Source organism: Terrapene carolina, unplaced genomic scaffold (genome assembly GCF_002925995.2).
Source record: "Terrapene carolina triunguis isolate 2854851 unplaced genomic scaffold, T_m_triunguis-2.0 Scaffold69, whole genome shotgun sequence".
NCBI lineage: Eukaryota > Metazoa > Chordata > Testudines > Emydidae > Terrapene > Terrapene triunguis.
The window spans coordinates 42,421,810-42,435,984 of record NW_020664420.1 but is presented as its reverse complement, the minus strand read 5'-3'; the positions used below and the strand labels follow the sequence as shown (position 1 = coordinate 42,435,984).

Below are 14,175 nucleotides of genomic sequence, written 5' to 3'. Positions count from 1 at the left end.
CATATAGGCATTGATCTTTCAAGAAACTGTTAAATAGTGAACACACTGAAGTGTGAATCAGGCCCTGTACTTATGAAACACATAAAAATTTTTAAACTAATTTAATTCAGAGCAACTGAACCCTGATTCTGGAATTAAATGCCGAATTTGCAGTATCTTAACTTTGCCACTCATAACAATTAGGAGGGGAGTTGGGGGAATTATACCTCTCCTCCCAGTAGACACCTCTTCTTCTGTTCCAGTTCTGCCTGTTTCAGGAAGTGCCAGAGATGATTCTCTAGATGAGCGGTCCCCGAACTTTTCAGGGTTGTGCACCAACCCCCTGTTACTCCTGTCCATGCCCCCTCCCGGAGGGCCAGGGCTCCTGGGGTGGGAGGTACATGGATGGGGTATGGGGGCTGAGGCTGGGGCCACAGTTGGGGGCAGGGCCAGAGCTGAGGCTGGGAGTGGGGCTGGTGGGGCTGCAGCTGGGGGTGGGGTCAGAGCAGAGCTGGGGACGGAGTAGGGCTGGATGGCATTCCCTTCCTGTCCCCCGTGGGGGATGGCCCAGAGCTGTCACACTGCCCTAGAGAGGTGTGCCCCACAGTTTGGGAACCTCTGCTCTAGATAGTCTTTAGCTGCATAGGGAAAGGAAAACACTTCAAATTCAGTAGAAATTTTAAAATTAAATTTCTAATAGGATGAAGTCTTATGGCAAGTCTGAATGGAGTCCACTGTATCGGTGTTTCTCAATGACAGGTGTGTGGGTCAGCGCCAGTCCCTGAGATCTCCCTGACACAATTTAGGAAGGCAGCAAGCCTGTCCCTGATATCAAAAAGGTTGAGAAATACTGCACTATATCACTCTGAGATACCTCTTTACCCTCTTTACTTCCCTTCTCTGACAGCTTTGGACTGGGGTGATCTTTCCTTTGTCTGACATAGGTATGCTGGATACAGTTTCCTTCAGAGGAATGCCTTGAAGTCCAGGCACAGAGAATATATTGCTAGTTCTAGGTGATGGTACTATTTCATCCCACCCGGCACTAGACCCTGATTCTGGTACTGACCCTGGTACCGAGGTCCCAGAAGTGGCCCCAATGGAAGTGGTGCAGGTGGAGGAAGAAGAGGCATCCCATCCTCTGGGGCTGGCCTCTTCCTTGTCATCCCCGGATGAGGCGGTCGCAGGACCCAGTAACCTGCTGCCTCCGGATGACTTCAGAGCCCATCAAGAGCTCCTAAAATGGGTCACCGCAGACTTGGGTCTGGAAGCTGAGGAGCTGAAGGAGTCTGTGCAAAACTTAATTGATATCCTGGCTGCAGCGGCTCCATCCAGAGTGGCCCTGCCAGTTAATGAGGTAGTGTTGGGGCCTGTCAGGGTGCTCTGGCAGACCCCTTCGTGTGTGCCCCATCTCAAAAAGGGCAGAGAAGTAGTACTATGTACCAGCCAGTGGGTTTGAGTACCTGTACTCGCATCTCCCCACTTTTCTCCCTGGTGGCGTTGGCTGCAAACGAGTGGGACAGACAGGGGCAGTCGAGTGCTACTCCCGAAAATAAGGAGGCTAAGAGACTGGACCTGTTTGGATACACCACTTATTCGACAGGCAGCCTCAAGTTACATGTCTCTAACCAGCAGGCTCTGTTGGGTCAGTACGATTTGAACCTGTGCAACTCAGTGGTCAAATTTAAGGACTCTCTGTTGCAGGAGTCAAGGCAGGAGTTCATGGCCAGCCTGGAGTAAGGCAAGATGTGGGGCCAGGACCTCCCTCCTGGCAGCTCTGGATGTGGCTTACTCAGCAGCCAGAATGATGGCATCAGCAGTCACCATGAGGCACTGTTCATGGCTCCAGTCATCAGGCACCTCTCACAAAGTGCTGCAGTCCGTTCAGGACCTCCCCTTCAAGGGTACCTTCCTGTTCTTGGAACAAACAGACTTCAAGTTTCACAGCCTCTAAGACTCGAGGGCCATGCTTTGCTCCCTGGGCCTTTACATGCCTCCAGGAAGCATTTTAGCCCCAGCAGCCTCCCAGATTTCTGGTGCCTCCCAGACAGGAGCTCTTCAAAAGAAAGGGAAAGGGCTATAAATGTTGTCAGCCCCTACCTTCTGCCTCAGCTTTCTAGTCAAACTTGCATAGATACCCCAGTGAGGTCAGGCAGGCCTTTTGAAGGTATGTCCAAGGATGGCGTACCCATCTCAACTGCAGATTCATCCCCCTTATTTGTTTTTTAGACCGCCTGTCGCCCTTCCACCTGGCATGGTCTTCATAACATTGGACCATTGGGTGCTCAGCACTATAACAGTTGGTTACACCCTCCAGTAACCCTTTATTTCCCCCCCCCCCATCCTTGCTACCTCCCTCCCCCATCCCTCTTCAGGGACCCTTCTCACAAGCAGATTCTCATCTAGGAGGTGCAAGCCCTCCTACGTGTCGGGGCTGTAGAGGAGGTTCCTCGAGACATGAGAGGGAAGGGGTTTTACTCCCAATTATTTCCTAATCCCGAAGACCAAAGAGGCTCTAATGGCCCACCCTGGACCTGTGTCGCCTCAACAAATATCACAAGAAACTGAGATTCCACATGGTCTCCCTGGCCTCCATCACTCCCTCCCTGGATCCAGAAGACTGGTATGCCAACTTCCATTTGAAGGACTCTTATTTCCACATCTCCATCTTCTGTCGACACAGGAGATTGCTCAGGTTTGTGGTGGGTCAGTGCCACTACTAATTCACCGTGCTTCCGTTCAGTCTGTCGGCAGCCCCGCGGGTTTTCGCTAAGTGTATAGTAGTGGTTGCGGCCTTCCTCAGACATTGAGGTGTACAAGTCTGCCCATACCTTGATGACTGACTGATCAAAGGCCACTCACAGGCTCAAGTCCAGCAAAGCACTGGCATAATATGGGCCACCTTTCAGGCGCTGGGCCTCGTAATAAATGAGCAAAAGTCAACTTTGGTCCCAGTTTTCGAGAAGAGAGTTCATCAGGGCGGTACTTGACTCCAGCTCAGGCCTATTTACTGGAGACCATATTCCGAACTCTGTGGGACTGGATCTCCCAGCTTGCAATCTACCCTCTTACAACCGCCTGGGTTTGCCTCAAATTGTTGGGTCACATGGTGGCATGTACCTATTTGGTGCAGTACACGCAGCTACGCCTCAGATCTCTACAGATGTGGCTGGTGTCAGTCTACTCCCTGGGCAGGCACCACTTGGACTTGGTACTCATGATTTTGCTGCCCATCCTAGCTTCACTGGCTTGGTGGAGAGACCTGGGTTCCATACCTTTTTGCTGCCATGTATCCGTCGGTAACCTTGGTTTTGGATGCATCAGACTTGGGGTGGGGAGCCCACCTCAGTCTCAGGACTCAGGGCCTCTGGTCCCAGGAAGAACTCTCCCTGCAAATAAATGTCAGGGAACTCAGGGCGGTACACTTGGCTTGCCAGATGGTCCTTCCCCAGATCTAAGGCAAGGTGGTGCAGGTCTTAACAGACAACACCGCTTCGATGTTTTACATCAACAAGCAGGGAGGAGCTCAATCTTCAGCCCTGTGCTCTAGAAAATCCAGGGAGAGAGCCTATATGTAAACGATAGATCATGTAAATAAGAAATTTATTCCTGATGCTTTATACAAAACATGATTATTTGCAGGTACTATCACCATACTGTGAAATTAATTGTTGGTGCATATGCCAGATTTTCCTCACTTTTGCTCACCATAACACTCTATTTCTGTTGCCCACTTCTTCATCTTTTATTCTACAGTGTCCATCCTAAAATGTGATACTCAGGATTGTGTCCAGGACAGTCGGTGTGGGGTCTCAGTTCTTGCTATAAGCAAAATGTAGTTGAGTTTCTAAAATCTTAGGGGCATTTGTACAGCAAAAATGCTAATCATCTAAGAAATTTCATACTCCATGGTTAGGTAACGAATGGATTCCATCCATTTGAAGGACAGCCTTTGACAGACATACCTTTGACAGACCTCTGGGCTACTGCCATTCTAACAACTATTATTTCTATTTTAAACTGAGTGCCATTCTGTAACAGACACACTTTTAAAAATTCATAAGCAGCTTTCTTTGTATAGGGATCTCTTATTATTCTTTAAAAGGTTAGTTGATTACACTTTCAGCCCAGTGTATGTTTCTCAACTCACCAGTTTTAGGTGAAAATGGGAACATTAAATCACAGAGGTGGAGTGATTAAAAATCTGAAAAACTTGCTCCATTTGAGTTTGGAACAAATACATTCATATTTTATATTATAAGCAATTTGTTAGACAAAGTTAGTGAATTAAAATGAGTGACTTTTGTTTTCCAAATACATGTTGAATTTTTTATAGAATAAAAATCCAGATTATTTTGTCTTTAATTGATCCTGTTAATACTTGCCCCGCGTGTATAATGTTGATAATTCAGCCTGAAAATGGCAACTGATGAGATCTTTACTGCTTTTGGTAGGGAGTCTGAAGTTATTGTTCCGTTAATGAAGGACCTCACACAGTCAAATTATACTGGTAACAGTAGTTATGATGGATCGACTAAGGAACCACCACAAAAGAGAAGAGCCGGAAGACAGAAGAGAACCAACTCTGATAACTATGATGCAGATTACACCACTGGAGGGGAGTCTTGTGATGAGCTGGAGGAGGACTGGGACAGGTACTGACAATAACTTCATCAGGCATTGAAATAATACTAACTCCATTGTTTGTGATACTTTAAATGGGCTAACCCTAGTTAATAAGTGTGCTGCCTCTGCTGAATGTGGTAGTGGTTAGAAGCTTGTTATTAATATAGCTGCAGTGCCACTTCCGTACTGTGGATAGTGGCAGCGTAAGGACTATTGGAATAGGAAGGAGGGCCTAGAAAGGTGGTGGGAAAAGAGTTGCCTTTTATACTTGGAAATTTTGCCTTTGAAAGGAATATTTACAGCAGTAGCATTATCTGCTGTTACTTGTCTGAAGTAGCCTCTTCCACTGATGCTACTACCTAGAATGATTTCATATATGGTCATTGAACAAGACTTTGGGTGTCTTGGGACATCTGTATTCAGCAGAATGCACCAAGTATATTTGAAGTGTCCCATTTATATTTTAATATTGAGACTGAAGCAGTTAACCAATATAACAGATGCTTCAAAATTTATTGTATTGAGTTCCTAACGCTGCTCATCAGAGCAAGTCAAGTTGAATGAATACATGCTGCAAGCTCTCCCACAAAGCGGGTAATAAAACTCTTCCCCTCCTCCGCAACACTCCTGTCACTTCAATATTGAAATGCACTGACTTCCTCCCGAGCACATGCAGCAAATCTATGCTAAACCAGCTTCCATAGTCTTTAATGTTCTCTCACAGTAAAATCTCCCCCCCCCCCCAAAAAAAAAGTTTATTCTGCCCTGCATATAGACAAAAACTGACATGCTTTGGGTGATGAAGAAACTGAAATATTTGTTATGGACAGCTAGGACTTCATGCTGGATTTAGGAATCGCAGTGAACAAGTAACTCGACATGAGCTCCCAGTGTGGTGCTCTGGTAAAAAGCTAAAACAATGCACAGGAAATATTTAATAGGAGTAGGGAGGTTATTTTACTTCTATACACCTCTACCCCGATATAACACGACCCGATATAACATGAATTCGGATACAACACGGTAAAGCAGCGCTCCAGGGGGGTGGGGTTGCGTGCTCTGGCGAATCAAAGCAAGTTCGATATAATGCGGTTTCACCTATAACGTGGTAAGATTTTTTTTTGGCTCCCGAGGACAGCATTATATCAGGGTAGAGGTGTATATGGCATTGATGAGACTGACACTTGATTATTCTATACAGTTCTGGGGTCCACATTTTAAGAAGGATATTGAAACATTGGAGAAGGTACAGAAGAGAGCCACAAAAATACTTTGAGGGCTGGAGAAAAGGTCTTATAGTAAGAAATTTGAAGTGATCAGTCTGTTTAGTTTATCAAAAAGGAGATTGAGAGGTGACGTGATTCCAGAATACCTTAACAGGGAGAAAATAGCAAGTACTAAAGGGCTCTTTTAACTTAAAGGAGAAAGACGTAACAAGGACTAAGTAGCTTGCTATGTGGCCCTACCAGTGCCACTAGTTCTCTGTCAGGAGCAGTAACTTTCATCCAAAACTTAACGTGCACTCTCACCCTCCATCAAATGGATAAACAAACGCTTTCTGAAGATAGCCCGTACCATACGTAACAAGTGATTTCCCCCCCCCCCTTCTTCCCCCCTCCTTCCCCGCTCGCCAAATCTTCCCCTAGAGAGTACCCACCAGTAACAACAGATCAACAAAGGCAAGCATATAAGCGAGACTTTGACTCTGGATTACAAGAATACAAGAGTTTGCAAGCTGAACTTGATGAAGTCAGTAAAACACTCTCTCGACTGGATAAAGAGTTGGATGACTACAGTGAAGACAGTGAGGAATATAAGGTATTTCCATGGATAACTTGAATGTTTATGCAGGATATCTTGGGGGAGGGGGTGAAGGGTAGGGTGCTTAATTAATGTATGCAAAAATATGTGCCATGTACCAGTGAATGCTAGCTTTGTCATACAAATTACTATGTAGCAAGTAAACTTAAAGTTAGTGAACTGATTTGCAAAACTTAATGGATTTGAATTTGAAAAAGGAGCTTTTCAGAATTGAGGTTTTATTAAAATTTTGATGGGATACTAACGATCTTTGTAAATGGAAAACTCTTACAAATAGGGTGAAAAAAATTCCTGATATTTTGATAGTATGATTATCATATATCTTAGACTCTGCTCCAGAATTCTAGATCTTGGCCTGGGATTAAAAACTATTCATGTACTGGAAGAAATACTGATGATCTCTTCGGTCAATATCAGCATTTTTGTCCAGCCTTGAATATGATTCCCAACCTCCTTTAGATTTTTATTAAATGGGCCTTTCTCCTCTAAGAGAGGATAGGATATATGGTACATGCCAACACAAACAGATTTCTAGCTCTAAATCCCTCAGACTGTCTACCAGGCTGACATCCAAAGACTATTTTTACATCCTCTGTAGTTCAACTGCCTTTCTTTGTAACTTTAGATTTTTTTTCCCCCAAATGTATGGTTAACAACTCAAAACCGTGTAATAGGATGTTAAACCTGTGTTGTTCATAGCACTGACATGAACTGTCCTACTTAATTTAATTTTCTCCCTAATTATAGGTTGCTGCTGATCAGTACAATAGGATGAAGGATATAAAAGCAGTAAGTATCATAAGGTTCTCTTATTCTTGTTTGTTATTTCTAAGGACTTAACTTTTTTGTGTTTTTTTTTTTTTTTTTTTTAATTCTTCCTCCTTTTCTCCCTGTCCAACTCACATGCAGAGTGACAACCACTGGAAGCAGGTGCCAAGTACTTTTCTTTTAGCAGATCTCTAACTTGGGCTTGAGCAGTAAATTTAAGAAGTCTAACTCTGTCTTGGCACATCTCCAGTGTAGTTAGTCAGTCAGTCTAGTTGTGACTGCTTATACCAGGACTGAAATTGGCCTAAACTACCTCAAAACCTGTTGAGATGCTTCTCAGTATGACCATAATATAATGGGTGTTTGTGGTGAGATGACTCCAGCTATCACAGTACTGAATTAATGGCAACTGAGTAAAGACTTCAATATGCTTAAAGCATTTTCTAGGCAGACAGAATGCCCATTAAATAGCAGGACTAATAAAGCACTGGCAAAGGTTAAGTGTGGGGCAAGATTCCCTTGTCCCTCAATCCTAATATGCAACATTCCTGATTTTCAAGTATTGGGCTTCTCCTGATTTAGTCTGTCAAATTCTATGCGTTTGTAGGCAAACTTTGGTAAGGGACTAAGATTGTATTGGCAGGGAGATACTGAATGGATAAACAGGTCTTTCCTATCTTTGCTGGTTTTATCTTTGTAGAAGTTAAGTAACAGTTCAACTCTTACCTAATCAAAATCTGAAACTTCTGCATACATGAGAGAACAGTATCTTCTGATTGTCACTTTTGAAACAATAGATGAAATGTTGCCAACTCTCACAACTCTATAGCAAGTCTCATGATATTTAGTGTCAGTCTTAATGCCCCAGTTGATAGAACTAGTTTATTACATGAGATTGTCAGCTTTTTAGTAAAATAGTTTCTAACTCTCATGACTGCAGAACAAAGCTTTAAAAACGAACACTGAATGCTCAAAGAAAGAACACAAGGCAAGTAGTTTCAACTCCAGTACTGCCAACCTCAAGATTTTAAAAATTGTTAGCGCCACCTCCCCGCCCCCAATCCCAAAAAGAGACTATGTACTTCCTAGGTATTTGCAATATTTTTGCTACTGGTACTTGGGGAAGCTGCTTTGGACCTTGCATAGGACGGCTGGTTGCAACTCCTCTCTCTTGATCAGACTGTGTCTGGGCTTATTTACATATGATTCTCTACTTGGTGGTCACCAATACACATATTTGTGTGTGTGGTTTCTTTCCTCCTCCTCTCCCCCCAAACCTTGGAAGTTCCTATAAGAATGGATTCTTCTTACAGCAGACTAGTTAAGCTGGTAAAGCAACTGGAGTACTTTTTTACAGTACAAAAGTAACTTAAGAGTCCAAGTGTTTATCATTATACAAACTGCCAGAATTGTGTGTAAACAGATGAGCTGCTTAGATTCCTGGGTACCTTTTTCAGATAGGACTCAAACTGATATTTACTGACTTTTATAACTCTGAGATTTATAATTTTATTTAAAATGGATTTTTATATTAATGTGCAGCCCTAGAGCACTTTTCATATGAAAAAATTGCTTTTAGACACTTGTAGAGAATTCTGGTTGGTCTAATGCCACATTTGGTTTGTGTTTTTGTTTTTAGTCAGCAGACTATAAGAACAAAAAAGCACAGTGCAAGAAACTGAAGAGTAAACTGTCGCACGTAAAAAGGATGGTCAGTGATTATGACAATCGGAGATCATAGAGGAGAAAAGAAGGAAACAAATTAGAATCACTAAATAGGTTATGTCCAGTTTTGTAACAATGGGATATAAAATGGCTTTGGTTGCAGCTGAGAAGCAAAACCCCTTTTGTCTTATTGGTTAAAAAACAAACAAAAACCCACCCCACCAACAGCCTCAGTTTTAGTTACCTCAATGTAACAAATTTTGATACCTTGTTTACTATCGAGTACAGCCTCTAACAAACCAGACAAGGAATCTGTTCTATTTGAAGCCTGGCATTTTTTCCTGGGAACAATTCAGGTCCAAGGTTTGTTATCTAAAAGTTTGACTTATTTAGTATTAAGTTGCAGACTTCTCTCTCTTCCTCAACAGTGGTTGAGGACTTTAAATATGATTGCCCTTGTCTGCATATTGACTCATTCCCCAGCTTTGTTCTCTACTCCATATGGTATGCCCTAATTTTGAAAGGCAGTTTCCAGAAAATGCTGCATCTCTTCTGGCTCCTAATTGCAACACATTTGGATCTGTGTTGCTTACATAAACAGTAAGCTCTGGGGCCTTAAAAAATTCACTTCTGCAGTGTGCAGTATATCCCACTGTAACCACTCCATTCGTAGGGTCATGATTAATCATTTGTTTAGGAATGAGTTCAGTTGCATAAGTAAGTGTATTAATGAGACCAATGTAGTGTGTAACTAATGAAAACGTGAAATTAAATGTGAATATATTTGCTTTTTTAAAAGCAATCTACATTTGTATTTTAGATTTTTTTATTGTACAGGCATGTATTTAGAATAACCAGTTAATCTTTTTATGGCTTACATTTGATTTGTAACTGTGTGACTATGTGGAGAATCTGGATGTTCCTGTGAGCAGTTGTCTTCTGCTAAATATGGTTTATTTAGCAGAACTAAGTCAATCCATTGTCTGATGCAATTAACTTTGGCCATTTTTTTTTTTTTACACAGCCAAAATGTTTTGACCATTGTAATTAAAATAGTTCGGTAGGGGCCTAAATAAACTAAAACCAAAGTGAAGTTCAGTGGTTTTAATAAAGTTCTGAATCTTCCTTTTTTAGGCTTAAATTCCCATGCTAGCTGCTAATTTTTTGTTTTGTTTTTAAATATTCTCTTAAAAGGAAGAGGAAGTGACTCTTCATGGAAATTCCAGAACACTTTACCTAATAAAACAATCTTTTCTGTAAGTTGCACCCTTACATTTTTGATGTGATACTTAAATTGTCTGCGGTATATATATATTTTTTGTTTTGTTTTGTTTTTTAAGTAAATCATTTTTCACATTAACTGCTCTTAAAGGGTAAGCAAGTTTGTGCTTCTAAAAACATATTTTTAGCCTATGTTACTGAATACCTTCAATAAAACCATTTTACAACAAATCTGATTTTACTTTTTTTTTTTTTTTTTTTCTTTTTACACTGTTTGGATTATTTTTTTATTTTATTTTTTTTTTTTAATTTTATTTTTATTCTCATGTGCTGGATCAGTGCTAAAATATTTGGGTTGCAAATAGTACAAGGAAATAATGTGGGTTTCTTTTAATCTGTTTCCATTGGAATTTTAAAATAAAATAGTGAAAACATTTCTATTGGTGTGTGGTTTTATAAAACCTACATTTGGGGCCAAATTTTATCTGACATAATTAGTAGCATGCAGCAAGTAAAGCAGCTGAATTTCAATTGGATATCTAGTCAACATGATTAAGACCAATACTATGTACATACAAAGACTACTGACATATCTAATGTTGTCACTTGTTTTTGAAGCTGTATAATTAAACCAAGTTGCATATCAGTTTCTTGGAGTTCATTAAGTGAAGCTGAAATAAGAGCTAAAGAGAAGCACTCATTCTATTAACCTTTATATGTTCCTACTAAACAAGTATTTTGAAAATCATCTTTTTTTGATATCTAAATTCTAGCTGCCTGTTGCAGTCAATGACCATATGAATTAGTGCTTGCTTTTTAAGAAGGTGAGATTTCTGAAAATGTGAGTGCACATGGTTGGCTGTTTATCTAGTAATATGTTCTTTTGGAAGGCTTCACTTCCAGAAACAGAAACATTACCCAAGAACTGTAGTAAAATGGAGTGATTTTTCTTTTTAACTCGCAACTGAAAAAAATACTCTACATTCAGCCACTCACTTTAGTAGATTGAGCGTAACATGTAGCATTTCACTACAGTTTCTTTCACATCAATAAAGCTGTCAAAGTTGAATACATATTTTTCCATTATCTGGATACCCATTAAAACATAAAAGATATGTGTTAGCTGATGCACCTACTCTTCAGTGGGGCTGCTAACTCTGACTGATCTATACCTCATGTTTTCAGAAGCATCACAAGCCATTTTAAATTGGTTTCTCAGAGGGAATATACTTCATTCACTGGGCTTTGTGCCTGTTTATATATAAAACTCTCAATTCTATGCACCCACTGCTCTGGCAGGCAATGACCTAGTACAACTTAAACTCTTACTCAAGTTAAATGGGACTGTATTTGATATTTTCACCCACCTATTTATTGTAGTCCTTACAAGGAACTAGACTGTGTGTTCAGTCAAAGGCTTGTATCTTAGTCTTGAAGTCTTATTTGTATTCCTTACTGCCTGAAAACTTCCTCATAAGCTCTACAGTATCTGCGACATCTGTGCTGAAGCCCATCCTCTCTTGGAAAGGCATAAGATAGGCCACCCAGATGCAAGACTGAGTACACAGCTTCCATCAGTTCTTTGTCAGGGAAATCTTTTCAAACGGACCACAGAAACATTACTAGCATGACATCAGGCACAGTGGTGAACAAGGCATTTGATCTGGAGGAAATGTCCTTGTGACGGGTTTCCCCCGGGGTGCCATCAGAACTGGGACTCCACTGAGTCCCCCTGACCCACCAGCCTGGGCTCCCTTTACACTGTACTGCTGTGACAAGCTACCCAGCCCACATATAGGTTGGGATACACCCAGCTGCAGTTACATCCAGACACTGTGACCAGCCCTGCATGGGAAGGCTCTAGCTAAGGAAGTTCCTAACTACTCAGGCATGCACCCCCCTCTGGATTGTAAACCCAAAATTATACCAACTTGCGCTGCCCAGAGAACTGTACAGCATAAGCGCTTTAAATTTGCCCCCTCCCTCAATGTGGAGAGGAATATACAACAGCTTTTTACCCCGAGTTATGACTCCCACACACTGGTCTTAGGCAAAGCAAAAACAAGTTTATTAACTACAAGCGAGATTTTAAGTGTTTGTAAGGGATAGCAAACAGATCAAAGCAGATTACTTAGCAAATAAACAAAACATGCAAACTAAGCTTAATATACTACACAGATCGGATCTGAATAGCAAATCTTCACCCTAAGTAATGATACAAGCAGGCTGGAGATTCGTAAGGGGTAAGCTGCACTTGCTTACAGTTTGGAGTCACCAGGTGACTCTTTAGCTTGGGTCCAGCATTTCCCCCAGTTGAGTCTTTGTTCCTCAGGTGTTGCCAGGAGTCTTTGCGTGGGGAGTCAGAGAAGAACCACGATGATGTCACTCCCCTGCCTTCAATAGCTTTTGTATGTGGCAGGAACCCTTTGGGCTTGTCTACACCATGCAGGTTTTAGCGACAAGGCTGTGTTGATACAGCCTTGTTGCTAAAAGTCAGCGTGTGTAAAGGCTCTTTGTCGGTACTTCTGCTGACAAAATACTTCCAGCCCCGTGAGTGGCATTAGCTTTGTCCGCAGGAGAGTGCTCCTGCCCACAAAGCTGTGTTCACACTGCCACTTGCATTGGCAGACCTTTTGTCTTTCATGGGGGGGAGAGGGGCTTTTTTAAGTACCCATGAAAGACAAAAGTTTTGTTGACAACTTTGCAGTGTAGATATACCCTTTGTTTCAAAGCTTGGTTCCCAAGCCAGCCATTGGAAAAATACTGATCTCGCATGCTGGAGTTCTGGTCACATGTCCCTCTAGTGTCACAGCAGCCATAACTTGGAGGCTTTCTGTAGCATGGAAGGCTCACCTTCTAAGGCCTATTGTTTTCTCCTAATGGCTCATTAACCTGAATGGGTCCTTCCTAGCCAGCCATCTAGACTGAGAGCCTTTTGTCTAGTGGGCATTCCCCATGTGTAAACACATTTGTAATATAGATGCATAGTCAATATTCCTAACTTCAGATACAAAAATGATACATGCATACAAATAGGATAATCATATTCAGTAAATCATAACCTTTTCAATGATATCTCACATAACCTATCTTGCATAAAATACATCATAATTATGCCATAATCACATAATATCACTATGAAGAATATGGGGTGTAGTGTCACAGTTGCGTTCCAGGAAATCCTTGTGATGACTGTTTTGTGCAAGACAAGACTATATTGCTATTCTGGATTTGCATTAACACTGGACTGCACAAACACTGGGTGAAAGCACTCCCAAGATTTTAAATGCTGGAAGATTCCAGGTGTAGGACTCTTTATTGATCTCCTACTGTGTTAAAAGATGAATAAAATTCTATTCTAATAGGTTGAGAATTCTTCTCTTTGAACAATGGAACACTTCTGTTAAGTTAAAATTTACTAAGATTCAGCCATTTTATGAAGAGTAATCTCAATTCTTACTCACCACCTTGTATTTTAGGAGTACTATACAAACAGCATTCAGTCCACATCTCTCACGCTGTGAAGTGGGGAAATATCCCCATTTTATAGATAGGGAAACCAAGACAAGCAGAAGTGATATGACCATCTTGAAGTCTGTCAGTCAGCCATGGATTACAATGGCTTAAAACCATGTGTAGTCCACTTGACCATGCTGTCTTGAAATATTGGTTAGTTTATTAGAAAATGCCCCTGTGACCTGAACACAAATCTGGAAAGGGTTTAAAGTCTATTTGATACCAAGAACTGTCAGATATATAGAAGCCAGTACTTTTCAGAAGTTTGAATCCTTAAATAAATTATTTTTAAGGGTTTCCATATAGAGTATGCAATGAGTTTGCATGAGAGACTATTTTAGACACTTAAAAAATAGAAACTACTAAATCCTTAGAAAAATGCTGTTTCTCTTCCTCATAGCAATTACCACACCCACTCATAATAATGTGTTCCATGTAATAAATGTTGGGAGATTTCATGTATGAGTCAAATAACTGTCCATAGGTTTTGTAATGATGTTTTATTACAAAAAATCCTAAGCAAAGTAAATTATCCCAATGAAACAGGTTCCTAGCCCCAAGGAAAGCATTCTGAGGTCA

General features: G+C 41.2%; 1 protein-coding gene across 1 annotated transcript in view; it reads left to right on the top strand.

The window, feature by feature from the left end:
• OCLN (occludin) overlaps positions 1-9,068 on the top strand; it is a 26,704-nt gene extending 17,636 nt beyond the window's left edge. Inside the window, exons 6-9 of the mRNA XM_024215248.2 lie at positions 4,434-4,634; positions 6,252-6,423; positions 7,174-7,215; positions 8,834-9,068. Coding sequence (XP_024071016.1) covers positions 4,434-4,634; positions 6,252-6,423; positions 7,174-7,215; positions 8,834-8,935 — 517 coding nt within the window. The 3' untranslated portion in view covers positions 8,936-9,068. The remainder of the gene's footprint in view (positions 1-4,433; positions 4,635-6,251; positions 6,424-7,173; positions 7,216-8,833) is intronic.
• The last annotated feature ends 5,107 nt before the right edge of the window (positions 9,069-14,175 follow it).